General features: G+C 42.4%; 1 protein-coding gene across 3 annotated transcripts in view; it reads left to right on the forward strand.

Annotated features, from left to right (window-relative positions):
* Positions 1–17,986, forward strand: part of mrpl23 (mitochondrial ribosomal protein L23) — a 45,998-nt gene extending 28,012 nt beyond the window's left edge. For 2 of the 3 annotated variants that reach the window (XM_046037592.1, XM_046037591.1), the window contains exon 5: positions 16,918–17,986. In XM_046037592.1, coding sequence (XP_045893548.1) covers positions 16,918–17,127 — 210 coding nt within the window. In that variant the 3' untranslated portion in view covers positions 17,128–17,986. The remainder of the gene's footprint in view (positions 1–16,917) is intronic. The other variant, XM_046037593.1, reaches the window with a different exon arrangement.
* Positions 17,987–21,055: the final 3,069 nt, after the last annotated feature.

The raw sequence follows: 21,055 nt of genomic DNA on the forward strand, positions 1-21,055 counted from the left end.
CTGGGTTATAAGTCAGATTCCCAGCTGAGTCCTTTAAGGAAGAAATAGTTATTTTTTCTTTATTCAATTTCAATTGGCTGGCTAAGAATCTGCCGGATTTATTGCCATGTTCAAAGTTCTCCAAGCGTAGTCTTTGCAACTGAAATTGGGTCTTTTTATTAATAATTTCATTTAATTCAAGTTTTGATTTTCTCAGATCATTCAGCATGTGTTCCTGTGGGGAGGTAGCAAGGGTAGTTTCTAATGTTTTTATTTTTTGTTCTAGCTCTAATTCACAAAATCTCTCTTTCTTTTTTTTGTATGATGAATAGGAGATTATTTTACCTCTCATGACTGCTTTTGCTGCCTCCCAAAGAAGACATGGCGAGGTTCCTGGCAGGTCATTAGTTTCCATATATATTGCCCACTCCTTTTTGAAGTAACTTATAAAATCTAGGTCTTTAAGCAATGATGCATTAAATCTCCAACTTCTAGTTGGCCGTATGACCCTTTTTTTAGTAAGAGTGATGGTGCATGATCACTGATAGTGATAGGGTGAATCTGAGTGTTGGAAATGTCTGTCATAATTGAGCTGCTAACCAAAAAATAGTCAAGGCGAGAATATGAGTGGTGGACTGGTGAAAAGAAGGTATATTCTCTAAGAGTGGGGTGGTGAGAACGCTAAACATCGCAAAGACCAAAATCGTATTGTTTAAGGATGTCTGTTGATTTCCAAATACGGTGACCACCTGCCATACTGAGCCTGTCAACTGCTGGATTACATACTATGTTGAAGTCCCCTCCTAATATAAGAGCTGTGTCTGAGTGAGCAGAGAGTGAGTTGAAGAAAGCATGAAAAAAGGAGGGGTCTTCAACATTTGGGCCATAGATGTTGGCAATGCATAAAGGAGTATTTTGAATCGAAATGTTAACAATAATGAATCGACCCTCTGGATCAATAGTAGTTGTATTTTGATTGAAGTGTGTTTTTCTATTTATCATAATGGTGACACCCCTTTGTTTTGAGTTAGAACAGGCTGAGTATGAGTGAGGAAACTGTGGTGAGGTTAGTTTATCTGCTGTCTTGGGTAAATGAGTCTCCTGTAGTAGGACGATGTCTGCTTGCAGATTATTTACATGGTTAAAAATTTTTAATCTCTTTTCCCTTGAACCAACTCTGCGTACATTCCAAGAGGTGATTTTAAGTGTGGTCATCATTCAACTAAGGGATGTGGTGAAGGCTAGTGTGTGCAGTGTGCGTGTTGTATCATTGTGTGTGTTGTATGCGCCTGTATGTGTGTGTCTATGTGTTCATGTTGTATGCGCCTGCGTGTGTGTGCTAGCGGTGTGCCCGACTGTTTGTGAATTAAACAGTATGAAAATTGCGCAGCTGATCGACGTGTAAACGGCGGAGGAAGAGCAACATTAACAAAAAAAGAAACAGTGAAACAAAAACAGAGGAAAATACACAAAACATTATCGGACAGTCTAGTCAGATAACCACAGTTATAGGCTGTTGAGACGTGCACTGTATTTTATAACTATTAACCTGCCATATGTCACGGAGTAATTAATTGAGAGGGGAAAAAATTATCGCATAGTGATACAGTTCACCTGTTGCTGGACTTGGTTCTTAGTAGAGCCAAGGAGTGGTGTCTCGGTTGCGGTACAGCTGGCCATCAACGTAAAGTTTATCCACCGCGATGACAGCCTGTGATCCTTCTCCAATAAGCTTCTTTCTTATCGGGAACAGGACTCGGCGTCGGTCCAGGATCTCCCGGGGAAACTGGTCATTAACGCTGAAGTTGGTCCCTCTCAGCTCCCTTTAACCAGTTCCTTCTGCTTGAAGTGTTCAAACTTCGCGACGATGGGCCTGGGCCTCTGGTTCTCCTGTCGCCGTCCTCCCAGGCGGTGCACCCGGTGGAAGCTGATGTTCTTCACGGTCTCGGCCGGGAGCTTCAGTTGATTTTGGATGAAGCTTTTAACGGTCTCCTCTGGGGCTTCATCCGCCTGCTCCGGGATACCCAAAATGACCAGATTATCCCGCATACTACAAGCCTGGAGATCGATGATCGCTTCTCTAATGTTTTTATTGTCTGCCGAGAGCCGCGTCATTCCCTCCGTGAAGGATTTAACCGTACCTTTGAGGACCTTGTTTTCCGCCGCGAGCTCAACCACCTGTTTCTGGCTGAACTCCAGGGATTCCCGCAGAGCCTGAAACTCTTTGTGAAGTACTTCCACCAGAGATAATCGGGCATCAAAGCTAGACAGTTTATTGTCTATTGAATCCAGGATCTCTGTGAAATCTGCACCTTGTGAGGAGACTGCTCCAGGTGATGCTCCAGGTGATGCTCCAGGTTTTGGCAGAGCACATAGCATACTTGTCAGCATTAGTTAATTAAATGTGGTTAAACTAAAAAAAATCTATTAGCAGAATGGCAGTGCTGGCTGACATTGCGTTCATAATTTGTTTCCCCCTTAGACTCCAACATTTGCCTACAAAATCTGATAATGGTGGTATATAAAAGCCAGTCAGAGGTGAGTAGGTGATTATTTAGTCAGCGTTGGGCATTGGAGGAAACATGAATTCCGATAAAGATGTGTTATGCATCAATGCTGAATCGAGAATCAAATGGCAAGTAATTCATTTTGTGCACATCTGTGCGAACGAAACCATGTCTGCAAATATTGTCCGTCATGTCTACCATTGGTCACCATTATAACAGCCATTAATATAAAGGGCATGGAGACGCACACACACAAACATACTGCTGCAAGCCAAAGCTGACCAAGTTATTTGGCTGTTGTCGAGCTGGGGAGGAGATGTCACTGTAATTGGAGGGAGGGCCGAGGTCATGACCCTGAACAAACCCACAGCAGGATGCTGTTGGTTAGTGGTCTACTCTCACTGCCACTTATCTGTCTTTTACAGAAAAAGATGATTTCACTTGGTCTTTCTCTCAGCTGTTATTTTGCCAAATGCCTTTCAGGCTCTCATGTCATCTCAGGAGTTTGACTTCTTCACCTGACTTGTGTAGCTCTACCTGGTTTTGCAAAGATTAAAATGCAGTAAAAATGAGTTTAATTGTATTGTCTCTTATCTTCCCATTGAGTCACTTCATAGTCTTTCCTGAGAGAAAAGTCCAGTTTTATCTATATTTTGGTATTGGCTTTCTTTACCCCTTCACTGTCCCTTCTCCTCACTCTATCACCATCTTTGTCTCTTCTTTTCTTGGAATGGTTTGTAGCAGGAGGGCTGGACAGTGGCACAACGGGGCACAAAGTATTATGTGTGTTTGTGTGTGTGTGTTTGTGTGTCAATGAGATAAAGTGAGAGTGAATGTGTGGACCACCCAGTGGCCTGGCAGCGGGAGCTGTTTACAATCATCAGGCTGCATCTCCTGTCCTCTTCTACCCACTTCCATCGTCTTTCCTGCCTCTCCCAGTTTTCTTTGACTATTTTTTTCAATGATTGCAACTTTTAAAAAAGTCCAGAAAAGAGGAGTAGAGGTCAATAATATGAGCACAAGATTGTCCGTAGTGAGTATTGAATTTAATATTTGGTCGACTGAAATGGGGTTTTCAGTGGCTGATGTGTGTTTCAAAACATGACTGGTGTTTAATGGAGATTGGGGTACAGATTGTCAGAAGTGACGTCATTCAGCTGCATTATTCTCTACAGTATAAATATATGTAGTTAATGCTAGCCAGTAATGGTTTTTGATGAGATTTGCTGTCATTTAGGAAGATATCTCTCTGCTGTTATTACATTTTGTGCCGCTGCTAATGCTTGCTGAGCATGTCTCTCTGCTTAGTTTTTCTCAGATAACCTTAGATCGATTCATCAGATGACTAAGTGACTTGTTAACATACAAAAATAAGAGAATGAAGATCTGCACTGATATGCTTAAGTTCTTTAGCCACTAGACGCATAGAGATTTAGTATTGTTAGGTCATTAACGCTACTTGACTACCTACTCTGCAGCTACCTTGGGCTATTCGAGCCTGTGGCTAAGCTAAACTATCGCATTGGATTTTATGTTTGTTGTGCTCTATCGTCCTGCATGTAAAAACTTTTTTTTTCTTTTCTTCAGTCGCCTCAGCCACAGCAAAACGCTTAACCGCTCTGAGCTTCCTTCCAAAATGTGGCCTATACACCCTATTGGGGTGACTGCTCCAAGTCCAAGATCGATAATGACCTTACCATCCCGTGGCCTGGCTCCTGCATTGCCGAAGCTTCGGGGCTCTTGATGAGTTCTGCCCAACCCGATGATCTGTGGCACCTCATGACAGCGCATCCTAAACAGTCCCTCAATTTTACCACCTGCCAGTCTTAAACAGAGCCCCATAGGCTGGTTGGTTTGAGCAATGTTCCAGCTGCTCAAGCTGAGCCACGGCCGCTTGTCGATAAGGGTAGGCTGTCTGCCCCGAAGACTTTGACCCCATGCAGGCTGTCTTCCCCGGTGAGTTTGTCCCTGCTGGATTGTGGCCAGCAGGGCTAAGCACAGGGTTAAGCACCAGTCTTCTCCCGTGACCCTGGATCTTCCGCTATCCAACAGATTTGATATTCTTGACTCACAGGACTGTCCACCACTGGAGCACTGCTCCCACTCTCCAGCGCCCAAGTCATCTGCCGGGAGGTACCCCCGCTGAGAGGGTTGCCGCACCCGCCATCGCTGATTGTTGGAAACTCTACAGTGAGCAATATCCTATTTGCCAACGCAATCACACAGTCTTCCCGGGGTTACAACCCCCGACATCCTTGACAAACTGCCTGGACTTCTGGCAACTCACACGTCGACGTCCATCAGGAAAATCATAATCCACAATGGCTCAAATATCACCACATGCAAGCAGTCAGAACTGACGGAACGGCACTTTGTTCACCTTTTTGATTTGCTCAACAGCAGTGGAAAGCTGTATTTCATCTCCGGCCCAATTCCCAGTCTGGGTTGTGAAGCTGGGCGTTTCTACCGGATCCTCAGCCTCCACACATAGCTCTAGTCCACTTGCTCCTCCCATAACATTGGTTTTATCCACAATTTTGACGTATTCTGGGACCATTCCCCGTTCTTTGCACGTGGCGGTCTTCGCCCTAGTAAACTAGGTAGCCGCGTGCTGGCGGCAAACTGGCAGCACAGAGTTTTGTCATCCCCACAGCATTGACTATCTACTGCTTGTGCCTCCCATAGTGCCTTCACAGGCTCTTCTTCTGTCTCTACATTGCCTCCTGAAGGCAGTCATGCACCCTCCACAGCATCTGACTACCCCTTCTGGATAGACACTAATACTCTCACTCCTATCCATGTCTCAGTTGAGGGTATCCTCCAGACCTCTGGACGTTATCCCTTCAACATTTTCATTCGAAATCAAGGATAATGCAGGTACCTATTTACTCTTAATCATAAACCGCATACCGTCATCTGGTTGTGTTCCTGATTATTTAAAACTGTCTTGTGTTCAACCAGTCCTAAAAAAAACCCGGCCTTGATCACACCAACCTCGACCACTATCGCCTAATCTCACAACTGCCCTTCATTTCCAGGGTTCTTGAAAAAAATGTTTCCAAGCATCTACTTGATGTTATGAAGATCAATGACATTTTAGAAAAATTACTATCTGGTTTCCACTAACACCACAGCAACAGAGACTGCTCTTCTAAAAGTTACCAACGACCTGCCATTGAATGCGAACGCCAGCATGTGTTCAATTCTGGTGCTTAGACTTGTCTGCTGCCTTTGACACAATCGAGCATGGCATCTTATTTGATAGACTGAGGCACTGGGTGGGCATCTCTGGCACGTTATTGGACTGGTTTGCCTTATATCTAACAGAAAGTTCTGTGTCTATTAAAAAATTTAAGTCTGCCTTTTCTCCTGTTGATTACGATGTACCCCAAGGATCAATCCTCTGACCTATTTTGTTTTCCATCTACATGCTCCCCCTGCATGATACTCAGCTGTACCTCCCAGTGAAACCTACTGACCTCAGTGTGCTGCTTTCCCTCCAGGCCTCCGTGGCTGACATAAAAGACTGGATGTCAATACATTTTCTATAACTAAATACCAAAACAACAGAAATCCTCCTAATTGGACCCGAGCATATTATTAAACACATATTAATTGATATTTTTACCCCTTATGATCTACTGTGCATAGCCTCAGATCCTCCAGCAAGGGTCTTCTGTGCATCCCTGAGTCCAGGTTGAAAACAAGAGGAGATAGAGCCTTTGGGGTCAGGGGCCCGAGGCTCTGGAATGAGCTGCCTGAGGACATCAGGATGTCTGCATCAGTGTTATCTTTAAGTTCCGCCTGAAAACTCATTTATTCCGGAAAATGTTTTCTGATTTTTATCTGATCTGCTAGCTCTTTTATTGTTTTAATTTTTTGCGCATTTTATGTCATATTTTATTGTTGTCTCATTAACTTCTGGGATTTTAATGTTTTTATCATACTGTGAAAGCACTTTGTACTTTTGATAAGTGCTCTACAAATAAAGTTTATATTATTATTATTATTATTATTATTGCTATTATTATTATTATTATTATACTTGAGTGGAGTAATTGGCCGATGCCGATTATCTCAAAATGCCAGATATCTATCACTAGTTCACACCAAGCATGTTTGGACTGAACAGGTAATACAGTTTTTTTAGGGTGCTTGCAGATTTGGCTAAGTTCTTCAGTGCAAAACCATGTTTCTGTGTGATAGAGAGGGAGATGGGTGGCTAAGCTAACCAAAACAAGTATGCCGTGTGGGGTACGGCTGCTCGAATATGGCAAAAATCATAATGACAATTATTTTGATATTAAACAATATTGAGATCATGATCACTATACACATTGACATCATGCATTTTTTGAGGTGACATGTTGTGACGGTCATCTGTCATCATCTGTCCATTTGAGAAAATGGATGCAACTGCTAGCTGCTAGGTCAACATTTAGGTGACGTTTGCTAAAGCCAGAAAAGCGATACTTGCCTGCCAGCAATCTGATGTGTCAGAAAGGAAGTTTGGTTCTGATGAACTGCAGAAGAAAGACTCTCTTCTGACCAGCTTTATGGATACAGCATTTGGACTGTCCAAACTGATTTCCTCCTTGAGCGCAGCCATCCAGGACATAGTCCTTTGCCACTTTCATCCTGCTTTTGTCTTGCTTGACCATTAGTCATCCTGGGCCTAAGTGGTGGTACTTCATGTGTTAACGTCTCTCGTTCTTCACCCTCTCTGTCTCGATGCTAACACACACACTCCCCCAGGCTAGCAGGAACAACAACAACAGCAAAATCTACCCACATTAACTCTCTGTCAATCAGAAGTAGAAAAATAAAGGATTGATAGGCTTCTATACATATACATTCGCTGACAGGCATGACAAATTCACTGACCTCCTGGAAACACGAGAGAACACGGTAACTACAATAAACAGAACCTTCTGCCTTAGCCGAATACAACAGTCATAACTGGGATAAAGCTGGTTTGAAGCATAAGAACACCATCTCAAAATTGATTTTGCTGTCAGTACTGGAACTGTTGTTTAGTGTTAAATTATTGTAGTTGGGTTAGGTGGCTTAGGTTTTATTTGTTAAGTAAATTTGTTCTGTTTTGTATTTATGTATATTTATATTTAATTATACTTTAAACAGTTAATAAATTGTTCCAAAAAAAACCCTGCTTTTAAAAAGCCTGTCTTTAATGTGTATTGTTTCAGGCACTGTTCAGACATCGGAACCGAAGTATTGATTTGGCACTAAAAAAAAACCATACGATACCCAACCGTAGTCCCAACCCTACAACATGCACTCATATTCTCAACTCTGGTTCTGCAGTTAAATTCTGCTGTGCTTTTAATTCATCATCCTTTAGTTCCATTATACCTCCTCTCGATCCACATGCACTGTTAAATTTATTTAACGATCTGTGAATATCTATTCCCGACCAAATTGCATCGTTTAAAACGAGGACCCAAAAAAATCACTTCACCTGGCTGAATGATCACATTTGAGCATTTAAAAGACTGCAGAAAGCATTTAAGGATGCAAGATTGGCATACTTTTATGAACTTACATCTAGAAGTAACCACAAATAAAAAGCTTTTTTAAGGTGATTGATTCTGTTATGGTCTCTCCACTTCTTTTCCTGAACCTAAAAAATGTATTGCTCATATTGTAAATAAGGTGGAGAATATCAGGTCCCTAATCCAGCCTGAACCTTGCACTCTTTCCAGTCCCCATACTAATTCTGCTTGTTTCAACCTATTACAATTTCAGAGAGGACAGTCTCCATATAAACTATTCCTCCTGCATCCTATATATCATCCCTAAGCTGCTTAAGGAGGTATTTTTTCATTGTTAGCCCTTATTTTGCACATTTTAAACAATTATCTGCATGTGGTTCTTTTCCTGACAGTTTTAAGAATGCCGTTGTTCACCCATTGCTGAAGAAACCTAATTTGGACCCCTTCTCTTTAAGGAACTATAGACCAATCTCCAAATTTTTCAGGAGAAAATAATCTGTTTCCAGTCTTGTGTTAGCACTTTATAGTACACAGACATCACTTGTTAAGGTTACTAATGACCTACTACTGACAGCAGACAGATTTGACTGCTCAATTTTAGTCCTTTTAGACTTACGTGCCACTTTTGATACATTTGCTTATAGTATCCTCTTAAATCGCTTCAAGACTTTGGTAGAAATCAAGGGCTCACCTCCCACTCACTCCCTCTCCAACAGAACATTTTCCTTCCCTCTGGGTAACTCTACTTCCTCAACGGCTCAGTTGAGCTGTGATGTCCCTCAAGGCTCCGTTCTTGGCCTCTTTCTGTTTTCTATTTACATGCTGCATCTTGGCCAGGTTATTCAAACTCAGGATGTTTTACCATTTTTATGCCAATGACACAGTTATATATGCCATTAAAACCCACAGATCCTAGCAGCTTAGCTAATCTCACATCTTGCCTCTCTGATATTAAATCCTGGATGTCCCGGAATTTCCTTAAATTTAAGTTTCTTCATCTCTGGCCCTCCCCCTTACTCTGCATCTGTATAGGCCCCCTAAATCAGACTTTTTTGAGCCTTGAGTTATTGTGATATCTAAAGATGACAGGGTGATTATTCTTGGTGATTTTAACATTCATGTATGTTGTCCTTCACATTACATTAAATTGAATGATGATAAGTTTGAGGTCGCACTGTTTGGTCCTCCAAATTCCATCAGCTCTTTTGGTTCTCATCTTGGCAGTCTGTCAAATAATATTAAGCAGGCTGCTGGGAGTCTAGTCAAGTTAAGTCACATTTAAACTCAGCCTAAGCTGAGTCCAGTGCTGTACAAAAAGAACATTAAATATAAAGTAAAAAGTTAGACCCACAAAGCGAAACATACCAACGACAAAATATAGAGTTTACAATACAGGACAACCGATTGCCAATGAATAAAACATTTGCCTTCAGTCTTCCGCACATTTAATATTATATTACTATAATAATAACGGCAGCTGGTTCCACAGTCTTGCGACTTTTTAACAACAATTAAAATGGTCTGAATGGGGTGTTAGACATTTACAGCTTCAGCACCAGGTATGGAAGGTGAGTATAATACAGAATAATCAGAAGGGGACAGTAGACCAATGGAATAATTAAGTGCAGAGTTGCATATGCCTAGAAAGGTGGTCTAACCACCAGGGTGAGTTAATGTGATTTGTTGGGGGCGGAAGGGTTTGTTGGTGTAGACTGGAAGTAAAATACATTGCAAAAAGTGAGCTCTCAAAAACGAGGGAAAAAAGCATTAAAATGGGGGAAATATTACTTAAGATAGGCAAAATTATCTGCCAACAGAACAAGAATATTTCACTTGCTACTTAAGGACAAAAAATCTTGAAACAAGTGAAATTCTCTAACATAAAAGCCACCTAGTAAGAAGAAATATCTTGTCAGACAAAAAACAAGTGTATTGTGCCTTTAAATTAAGATAATTGTAAGATTATAAAATAATCTTAGATTTTATTTTTTGCAGTGTAGGTGGGCTGCAAATTCACAGGCGCATAAAATTACACTCATTGACCTCAAGGTGATGCTGTAAACATGCCCTGAAGGTAACGATATAGCTACGTGTGAAAGCTGTGCAGTGAGGTGAGATCCATAGACACACTTACTTACAAATCCAGTAGACATGTAAAATTACAATACAATACATTAGATTCAAAAAGTACATTACAGATAACACTTCTATACGGCACTATTGAGCGACAACAAATTACTGTAGGGGAAATTACTTTACCACGACAGCCCTAGCTATATTTTTTATTCATGTGGGTTTGTTAGTATACACAAAAGCCGTTCAAACCGATGTATTGCACAACACAATGCCATAATATGGCAGGTACGTTACATTTGTCCCACTGGGGCTGGATGATATGGTTAAAATTACCTCAAAGCAAAGAACTGTGTTCCGCTGTTACTGTTATTTCATGAGACCAAACTCTTTAAATATATAAAACATAAACTGAAATGATTGATTTTGTTTTTAAATAAAGCTAGCTTGGAATTTTTTTTGTACCAAAAAAATATAGCAAAAAGAGAAGATCACAGTACAATTCCAGAGAAAGTTGATAAACAGCAGTATTGAATTATACCCCAGAACTATGTGAGAAACACTAATTTACAAGCATGGTAGGTTGGTTTTGACATTTTGTCAGGACTTCATGACAGGACCACACCAGAACTCCCAGGAAGCAAATCCTTGACAACCATTTTGGAGTCTGAATGCAGCGGTCACACTTCACCAAACATATCTGTCGTGATAAACTTGTGTCAGGTAAGTCCTCTTCAGGTGGCTCAAGTGTAAAAACACCCTTCCTACTCTTACTTCTGTTGGTTTGATCAGGTAAGAACGGTATAATTCAAGGCAAAATTTATGAGGTCCTGTTCCAGGCCAACTGAGGTGCATTTTGTTAGAATAGGGAATGTAATCTGAACTCACTACAAGAAACAGCCCCAAAACACACTCTCATGAACATGTTATCCTTTGTTTGGGAATTTCTTCATATGATTGTATGGGTACAAGCAGACAAATGTAGACCGCCTGCAGTCACTCATGCTTGGAAAGCCTAGCATTACAAAATGAACCAAGGGTAAACCACAGCCTGTACTGATCACTGTAGTCAGCTATTTCCTTCTTATCTGGTATGAAGACCAGAAATGCTAAATTATGGCAGAAAGCGCAGACAAGTCCACAATACTTAGTTAAACCCATAGAAACTTTCCGCCCCTTGCTCCTTGGCTGCCGAAATCTGTAATCTTGCAGGATGACAGGTTGCCAAAACTCTGTCCATTGAACAAGCTACTTGTGAGTCCATCTGACTTTCGTTTACAAGCCCTGGTTGACTTGTAATTGGGCAGTGTGAACTTAAATGAACCAAAAAGAAAGATGCAACACAATTTTCATCAGTGCTTGAGACCAAAGAAAACAGACTTACAAAGGTGTGATGACACCTTTAAAATCCACCGTCAGGCTGCTAATGTTTGTTTGGAAAGAGTGTAATAAATGCTCTTCCTTCTACTTGAGTTGCCCTTGAGCAAGGCAGGTAACCTCCAACTGGTCAAGTGGAGCTGGTTATTGGCCAACAGTAGAGAATAGTGGCTGTTTTAATCAGCAAGTTGCTGAAAAAGAGCAATCAGCGTTTCCCTAGATAAATAGGTTTGCGCGTACACACACACACACTCAGCAGGGGGTTGCCCTCAGCTCTAATCCTGGTCTCTACCTATGTAGTCTGCCAGGCTCTCCTACCATGCAGTCAAAATAGATCTGACCGCAATGTGAACACCTCTCTGCCCCGCCCCCCCCCCCCCCCCCCCCCCCCCCCCAGTACTCAAGATGTGTCTGTGCTTTGCTATGGTTTACCCCACCACACTGCCACCGCAGCCGCATGAGCCACAGCCTCATGAGATTTTCTCACCGCGTCGTCAACACCTCTACGTTTCAGTATGTGGTCCAGATTTGGCTGTACTCTAATGGCAACTCCCACATCTGGTTGATTTTTGACTGCTTTGTGAATGGCTTTATCTTCTGATGCTTTCTGGATCGTCCCCCATCAAATAAAAAGGAATATGTAGTTTGTCTGACAGTCTCTTAGGGCCTGTGTGGATGGCTCAGTTTCACATTTTCAGACCACTTAAAGCCTTTTCAGTCTCTGTGACCACATTGAGAGCTCCTCTGTTCTTTTCAGCCAAGTGTGGTCATCCAAGAAGTTAGTGTACTTGGCCCCCACTTCTCAGTCACATCTTATTTAGCCTCACAATAACTCTAGGTGCTCAAGGTTTTGAGAGAGCACAAGATAAAGGCTGATCTCAGGTCGTAAAGAAGTGGTTAGAATGTATTTTCAAATGGATAAAAAATTTTAATTGTCTAGATTATCTGAATGGAAGTCGCCATTTGACCTTGAGAGTAGTTTTACAGCTGTTAAACAGTGTTCGAAGTAATAAAATGTTGCTCCAAACTTATTTCACGCCAGAGGACATAAAATCTGATACCATGAAGGCTATTCTGTGGATTGAGGATATTGGAAAATTAAGTTAAAGCTACTACAATGGGGTTGAATAATCGTCTTTGAAAGCCTCCTTTTTGTTTCTTATTTTCAGATTTGTAGCGTAGTTGTTACTCTGTGCTTACTGTGCTGCCAATTTGAAGGCATTTTAATGCCGATGTGTATGACATCTGTCACATGGTGATGTCTGGTCCTGCAGCTGGTCCTGGTCCAGTCATGTCCTGTATGTTTTAACTCTCAGATCAGCAGGTTGAATCAACCTTTTGTGTCCATAGCTGCAGACTGTGCCATAATGTTCTATTCAGCTCCAGGTCGGAAAAGCACAGTGCACCGGCACCTTCCTGTTTTTATCAAGGGCATGTTAACACATCAAGCCAGAACACCTATGGCTTTCATATTTCACACTTAAATCTAAGCTTATGAATAATAAGAGTCACCCCCTTCACATTTTCCCTGTATTGATTTCACATGCATTCCAAGGTTGCCAGACACACACTTGTCCATTCTTTCAATATTCTTCTATTTTTTTTCTCTTAAGGGGAAATTATTATACACACAAACACACCAGGACTTTTTTCCCCTACGGCTGTTTTTGAGTTATGACTACATGCTCAGTTTGTCACAGATCAGAAGCAAAGGTCAATCAGATAGAATACAGTTGTCCTTTGTGTGTCTCTTTCCATCTCTCGCCTGGTTTTCTCTCTTTCACTCTCCTCTTTCTCTCCTTCTCTCTGGGGCTGCAAACAGGATTACTTTGGGTTTGTGTATGACTGTTGTATCCACATGAGCATACACACGTGTTTGATTTGTGGACATTTCACTACGTCAACTTTAAGCAGTACATGCCACTACCATTCTCTGAATGCAACTGCTGTTGAAACAATTCGGGGACACAGATTGTTGTCCCTAATTTGATAGGTGTCCCCAATAAACTGCTTAAAAGTCCGACAGTGGTCACCATATTTGACACAGGGCAGACAGACACCCTGAATACACATTTCCTGGAACAGAACAAGACATTAAATTAGAGCTTAATAAGGAAACATACACATACACACAGATGTGGAACGTGAGACGGATTGGTAGGGAGTCAATGACAACATTTGTCTTTCCCTTTTAACCCCTCTTTGTTTTTCCTTTTCCAATTGAGGGAGAAACTGTGGGTGTAATGGGTTGTTCATGTGCGTAAGAGGAGTATGTTTACATCACCAGCAGCGTGGGGACTCGTCCCAATATTCCTGGATGGCAGCTTGATTCAATTGGGAGCATGGTAGAGATGATGGCAGAATGAGGGAAAATATCCACTCCTTCAATTTGTCGTCTAGGAAGCTTAGTAGGGAACAGAAAGAAACCTCTTGGAGGCATATCATGCCTGACTGTCTTTCCCACTTTTGTGCTTTTTGGCCAGGCCCCGTGGTCTTCTCCATAAATCAGTCAGTATGCACTCATACACACACTGCCTCTCTCTCTCACACACAAATACACATGTAGAGAGAGATAGACAAGACACACAGGAAAGATCATTTTGGCCCTGAGCGCATGGTAGACCAAGGGGACATGGGCTTTGCCTCTTCTGTGGTGCGATGTATATATTTCAAACAAAAATAAGAATGCTCTCTGCCAGCACTTTCTCTCATTGCGGAAATGTGTCCAGCAGACGCTTGACAAGCATGCGCATGCGCGCGCGCACACACACGCACACGCACACGCACACACACACACAGGGTTCGGCCTTCTGCCAACAATAAGACTTGTTTAACGAGTCTCAGTGCTTTGTTGATTTCAGTCTCAGGGCTTTGTTGTTTTTGTGAATCGCGCTCTCTGAGGCCGGTATTAATCTTCGCCGTGTGTATACACAAGGTGTCCAGCGCTGTGCCGTATAACTGGGAGTTGTCATGCAACAATGTTTGGTTCAAGTTAGGTGAAGTCTCGTTTGGCTCAATGCTTCATTGCTCCTCCCGTTGCCAGGTCTGGCGTTTATAATGCTGTGGTAGACCCCTTCCTCCGTCATCCCTGCTTTCCTCTCCCTCCTCTCCCAGTCACTTCCTCAAATCGTCTACCCCATCTTTACCCATACTGCCTCATTCTCCTTCTCCCCACTCCTCCTCTTACTCCTGCAGCAAACTGCGCTTGGCCTGATCCAGTGTTTGTGTTCTGGATTCTGCGTTCCTCGATGGCAGAGTGTGCGAGTGCAGAGAGAGACACTGAGCGTCTTGGCAGGGCCATTGGTTTCCAGGTGCTTCTCTGGTGTTTGGCAGCTCTCTGCCTGTGCCTGACTAAGTACTCTCCTCATCACTTGGTCTGCACTCTTGTCTCTTTTCCTGCATTACTACACTCTCTAGAAGACCTTATGTAGTTTGCAATGCAGGCGTTGCCGCAAGACAGGAACACAAGAACAGGGTGGCTTTTCTTTTGATTGAAGGTTGTGCATGTTTTGCTCTTGCTGCTCCTCAAAGCTGGTATCAGAGAGTTTAGACTCGAATGGCCAGGTTTTAGAGAGTAACATGAATTCAAGTCTGTGTAAAGTATCATACCAAAATAGTAGTTTCCACAATAGTTGTGTTTTGGATGGTTGGATGTAGTTAGATGCCTGGTCATGCCAGTATTGTTAGATTGAATAAGTCAGGCTCAATTGTACTTCACATACATAAAGACCGGGTTTTGGTTAATATCTTAAAACAATGACCTCTTGATCTTTGTAGACTAAAACCCAGCCAGTCTCTCCCACTAGAGTGTCTTGTTTTTCACTAAAAACAAATTTGGATTAGTCAGTAACTTAAGAAATACTGGTGGAAAGTGGGCTGCAGTCTCTCCAACAGATACATTGGAAATGCATTTTGCAGCATGAGCATTGTGTCGTTTTAAAAAATCTTTATTTTATTATTTATAAGCTGTCAGTTTTGCACAAACTCTCTGCTATTAACAGTGTCCTCTGGCAGCAGCAAACCCTACAAATTTTGGATGTATGGGGTCATAAAATGAAAATAAGTCTGAAACCAGTGTGCTGTTTTTAAAAATCCATTTTTTGGGATGGTGAAACAAAATGATGAGTCCTAACTAAGCCAAATTTGGATAGTGTCGCAGGTCAGACAGTTAATGCAGACTCATTTATGTGCTTATTGGTCATTTTTGAAGTAGGGAGCATCTCATAACTTGAGTGTGTTGTTTTCTGTTGATGTTTTTAACATCTTACCTGTTCATAACCTTTCCAGCAAAAGACAAAACACATGCACCCATCCATCTGAGCGTACACATTTACCTGAGACTATGATACCTGAGACTCCTGCTGTAGGTTTTCCTAACCAAGCACATTTTGGTGTAGGCAAAGCCGGCTCCATTCTGCGTCTTTGGTGAGTGAGCTTCATGTTGTCTCCCCCTTTGGGAATTAAACCATGCTATGTGGTAATTATATGCATGTTTCCCTTGGTATTTTGGGGGTTGGAGACAGACAAAGTAGCGTTCACATCAGAGCCAGACCATTCCTTAACGCCTACATACTGACCCCAAACAAAATATTTCACATATTTAAACAGAATAGTTGATTGACAATTGTGTTCAGGGAAGCAGTTAGTTTTATAGTGGTATGCCTCTATATAAAAAGATTATGAGTCACATAATGACATTTGGCTATTTGTCATTTTGAAGTGAAAGCTATTGTTTGGTGTAAACTACAACGTTAGTGATCATTAATCACTTTGGGAACATTTGTGAGGATTACCAGTTTGCTCAAAATCCAAACACAGTGATAAAAATGACACATGTAAGTGCAGTTTCATCATCAAAAGATATGATTCGGCTTTATATGACGTTGAGTCATTTAAAGATAGCAATGATTTGCTTCCAGTTGAGACTGATAACAGTGAATTCTTGTTGCCAGGTGTCCATGGGAAAGGCTGAGAGGGATAGGCTATGGATATGTGTGCATGCCTGCACCCACTGACCTGTTATTTTATTTGGTGTGTGGGCGTGCAAGCAAGAATGAGTGTGTATTGTACTGTACTCTATGGCGACCTGACACAGACTACAGTTGGGCCAGTGATGCATTAGCCATGGCTAGAGATGGGTTGGTATGGAATAAATAATGGATACCATCCTTTCCCTCTGAATAAATCAAGACCAGAGAAATGGAGAGAGATGGGAGATTAAATGTGGGAGAGATTTGAAGAAATTTAATGCCAGAGAGAAAGAGAATGTTTGTGTAACTGGAAGACGAATATAGAGGGAGAAACAGTGTCCTGAATTCCAAATCAGCGTCTCACTTCTGGTCTCTGCAAGGAAAAGAAAATGTTTTTTAGGAAAATGCAGTTGGACACACATTTCTTTTTTTTGTTGCACAAATGTGAAATGGCTGAAAGTTGAAAAGAAACAACTGATTTCTGTTATTATTCTGTAGGAACACAATGGCTTCTTGGCTCATTTTGCGCTCTTTGCACCCCAGGCCCAGGGCCAGACGTTCACCTTCCCTGACATCTTCCCGGAAAAAGACCGGATGCCGTCGGAGGGCTCCATGGAGGAGATGCAGGAGAAGTTCATGGAGGACGAGAAGCAGAGGCAGAAACTTGACCCCAGGAGAGGAGGGGTCACTGAGTGGTTCGGACTCTGAGACAGCCCACCGACCGAGAACTCTGTGCTCGTATTTATGTTTCGTTGGGTGCAACGTGTATTGATTTACAGCGCGACTCTCGTGATGTCACTTCTATTTCTGTAAGAAACACTCGCAAGTGTGTAGTAAAGAAGAATGAGCATGTGTGTGGGAGACTGGAGACATGTGTTTGGTGTGTGTGTTTGTGTGTGAGTGAGTTTGCGAGGCTTGAGTCCAGTAACCCGAGCCAGAACAGAATCACAGGAGGAGGAGAGTGGCCTGGCTCCATCTTTCATGAAACCAGCCCACCGTACAGAATCTCCATCACCTCAGATGACCTCCTCCTCTTCCTCCTCCCACTCTTCCTGTTCCACCTCCTCTTTTAATTCCTCCTCCTTGGCACCAATACCCCTGCACCTCCTCTTTCTTTTGTCTCTCCTCAGGAGTTTCCTTTCCTTCTCGTCTGTCTCCTCTGCTGTCCCTGTTTCTCTTGTGCCCTCTCCTACTCTCCTCCTTCTCTGCCACGCTGGGGAGTGGTATATTGTGGTATCCCTAGTAGCTCTGACTCTCGGCCAGTTGGATCCAACTACCTGGACAACCCACATCCTTTCCTCTTTTATGAGTTTGCCTTGGATTAATTGACCACTTTAGGTAAACAACAATTGAGATGTTGTTTCAGCAAAGCAACGACATGGAATTTGCTGGAGTGTTTTATTATTTTGTGGTAGCACCTCTTGCCATATTCTGAGAAAAGATTGTACCCAGTGTGTGTGTGTGTGTGTGTGTGTGTTTGCCTAGCATGCGGGACTTGCCAGTGAATCTGTCTAATTGTAAGTACTGTTGGAATAAGAACTAATAAACGGTCACTTGTCCAAAAGTGCTCTGCTTACTTTTTCTTGTGTTCTCCTCGCCTCATCTCCCACAGCTGCTGCGCTCAACAACTGGCACTTCGAGACACTGTTCGCCACACAAGCTGGCCTGTGCGTGTGCCAACGTGGTCTGGTAGCTGTTTTGACAAAGTAATGATCTGTGTTTGAATCGGGCCACTGGAGGACTGAGCTCTCTTACGGTAATAAGGCCCATAAAGGGGAGGGACCTCTCCTGGGCTTGCTCAGACCCACCATTATGCTGAGAGGCCAAGGTTACAGTAAGTGTCCCCCAGCCGTGACCACTAATGCTGGCTGGCTAATACAAAGGTCCAGTCCCTGACCTCACCCAGACAACTCGGCTATCACTAAGGAGAATGTCAATATTGATCCTGTTGGCCCATTATCTACTGCCTGGAACAACTCACCCCCTGCGTCGCTATAAAGCAATCTGATTTGGAACAAAACACGCCTCCTGTTACACAGCCACTCCATTTCTATTCTGTCTGCCTCGTTCTCACTATCTCACTTTTGATTTTTCTCTTTCTCTGCTCCTTCCTGTCTCTGTTGCACAGTCTGGACCTCCAGAGAAACAGCTGCTTAACCAACAGAGAGGGATATAAAATTCCTGTTCTAGCTCTCCTCCCGGCCTGAACAGACCCCACATGAAAGTTGGGAAATCATGTTCTGGTGTTTGCCACGCAATAATCCATCCCTGTGCTCCTGTGGTTCCTTGTCACGGGTATACCCCAAGCCTTCTAAAGTCAGATTACAGCCATTTATTATTCGGTTTAAGGCCTACTACTACTAACAGTGGTGGTTATGTAGTGTTTTGGGCATTTTGGATACTGCTACATAAAAGTCATAAAGATAACAAATTGTATAGTGCAGACAGACTCTGAGACACACTTGGTTAATGAGCTCATCTCTTGCTCACACAGATAAATGTCTCTTAGTCATTTTAACTCTATAAAGAACAAGTAAACAGGAAAAACAAGTTAACAGATTAAAGGAACAATAGAAAAACATTCGGGGGTGGAAGGAATGGAACAATAAATGGCGTCATAGACCTTCATAGTCATGTACAATGCAACATGAAATTGTTTTGACAGACTTGTGTGAGTGATTTAAGTATGTTTCTCAAAATCATTGAAAATAAAATAAAGATGATATGATTTGATTTTTACCCATAATGATGATTTTGCTGACAAGATAATTTGGGATATTATTCTAATCAATAAAAATGTTACAATGGCTAAACAAGGATAGACTTTCATTTTTAAGTAGTAACATCTGTGGAGGACCTGCCAAAATTGCGTAGTGTTTGGACGTGAATAAAACAGATGATTGTTTCTCTTTTCAGAAGAGAACACGGGTCAACCTCAAAATGCAACATTTACATTAAAACTTCTGTGGTGGGATGAATGCCAAATCACATTCCTCAAGATTTAGTAGACATGAACAGTTTATATGTGAAGAACATCCGCTGTTACTGTGGTTTATAGTTAAAAATCAGCAGAAGTCTTGAATTTCAGATCATCAGCAGCGCAGGAAGCTGGAACTGTGCCGTGATGATGTTGTTGTCTTCAGTGATGGCTGGGAGGAACATCTGAGTCATCAGCAGAAGGTACTGACAGGGTTAAGGAGGTGGGCCTGAGCCACTTTTCCTGAGTAGGGCTCTTTGGCAAAGCTGGAGTCCAGTGATCCTCTCCGTTGGAGCCCCCTTGCTACATGGAGAGCCAGGTGACTCCTGTCTCTCTGCATACATCAGCGGGAAGCTTTTGGTTTGGTGATAAGTACCTTGCCATTAAGTGAGCTCCGAGGAGAAAGATCACTTTGGATAAAGACCACGGTGCATTTTATTTATTTATTTATTTTAAAAGGGAAAGTGCACATTAATGAAGATTTTAGCATTGCATCAATATAAATATACCAGACTTAGCCAGAAGGCAATTTTTTTTATCTGTGGTCCATGGCATGGGACGCATTGGAGATCTTTTACCGAAAGGGATGTGAGAAGTAAGTGACAGACTGCAGGACCCAGGATAAGTCATCATAGTCACAGACATGACAAATATGATGATTGATTTGCCACCCTGACTCTTGAATGCACTTGACTGTCCTTCACGTTAGTCCCAGAAAATGCAGATCCAGACCCCATGGCTCCAAGAGATTCCTTTTATGAAGATAGTAAGGTAGAGTTGGAGACGGATTGAGGAAGAACACTTTTTTATGTCTTTTCTTTTCTGGCATTTTTGACAAAGACGTGATAGGAGATGAGGATAGAAAGGGACTGGGTGGCATGCAACAAAGGTCCCTGGCCAGACTTGTATAAGAGGCATTGCAATTACATGGTCAGCATCTTAAATCCCAAGACCAGGCCGCACCAGGAAAAGCACATTTAAGTACTTCTGAATAGAAATAGTCTTTATGTATAGCGATGTCAATGATACAGTGAATTTGTCAGCTCCAGTTTATGAAAGCAGGTGTTTGAAGCTCCTGTAAGAGAAGGTTAGACTAGTCCTTTCTGGCAGAGACCAGTCAGATTGCCGTCTCCTGCAGATCGGCACCAGACTCCTTTTTTTTTTCTTTATTATGGCCAAACCTGTCTGTAACACTGTAAATATTCTGCACCGAATCTGCTGTAAAAAATAATGACTGCTAAAAAAGCTTTCACCTTCCTCTCTTCTATGCTCTCCCCACGCCTCTCCCCTCTCTTCATACCCAATAAAAAGTTGCAATAAAAATGCATCCTCTCCTGTCCAGCCCTGTCCATGCAGCTGGCAGCCATTTCCCTATTTCCCTACCCAGTCTGATGATGCTATATGGCTAGAGTGTGAAGGAACGGGAGCATGGAAGGATGAAGAGGTATGCGGAGAAACGAGCGAGCCCCGCACATCCCATTTCAGCTGAACTTGGGATGACTGTAGGCAGCTACAGATTTATAGGGATCTGTGTGCTGGACAAGATGCATCGTATATTGTAATGCACCACACGTCGTGTAAGTGCAGAGGGAGGGATTACGAGCATGTGCGTGCGAGACACAGAAAGCCCAGGAAGGATGGAGTGAGAGAACAGATGGA

Source organism: Micropterus dolomieu, linkage group LG22 (assembly GCF_021292245.1).
Source record: "Micropterus dolomieu isolate WLL.071019.BEF.003 ecotype Adirondacks linkage group LG22, ASM2129224v1, whole genome shotgun sequence".
In the NCBI taxonomy this organism is placed as follows: Eukaryota; Metazoa; Chordata; class Actinopteri; order Centrarchiformes; family Centrarchidae; genus Micropterus; species Micropterus dolomieu.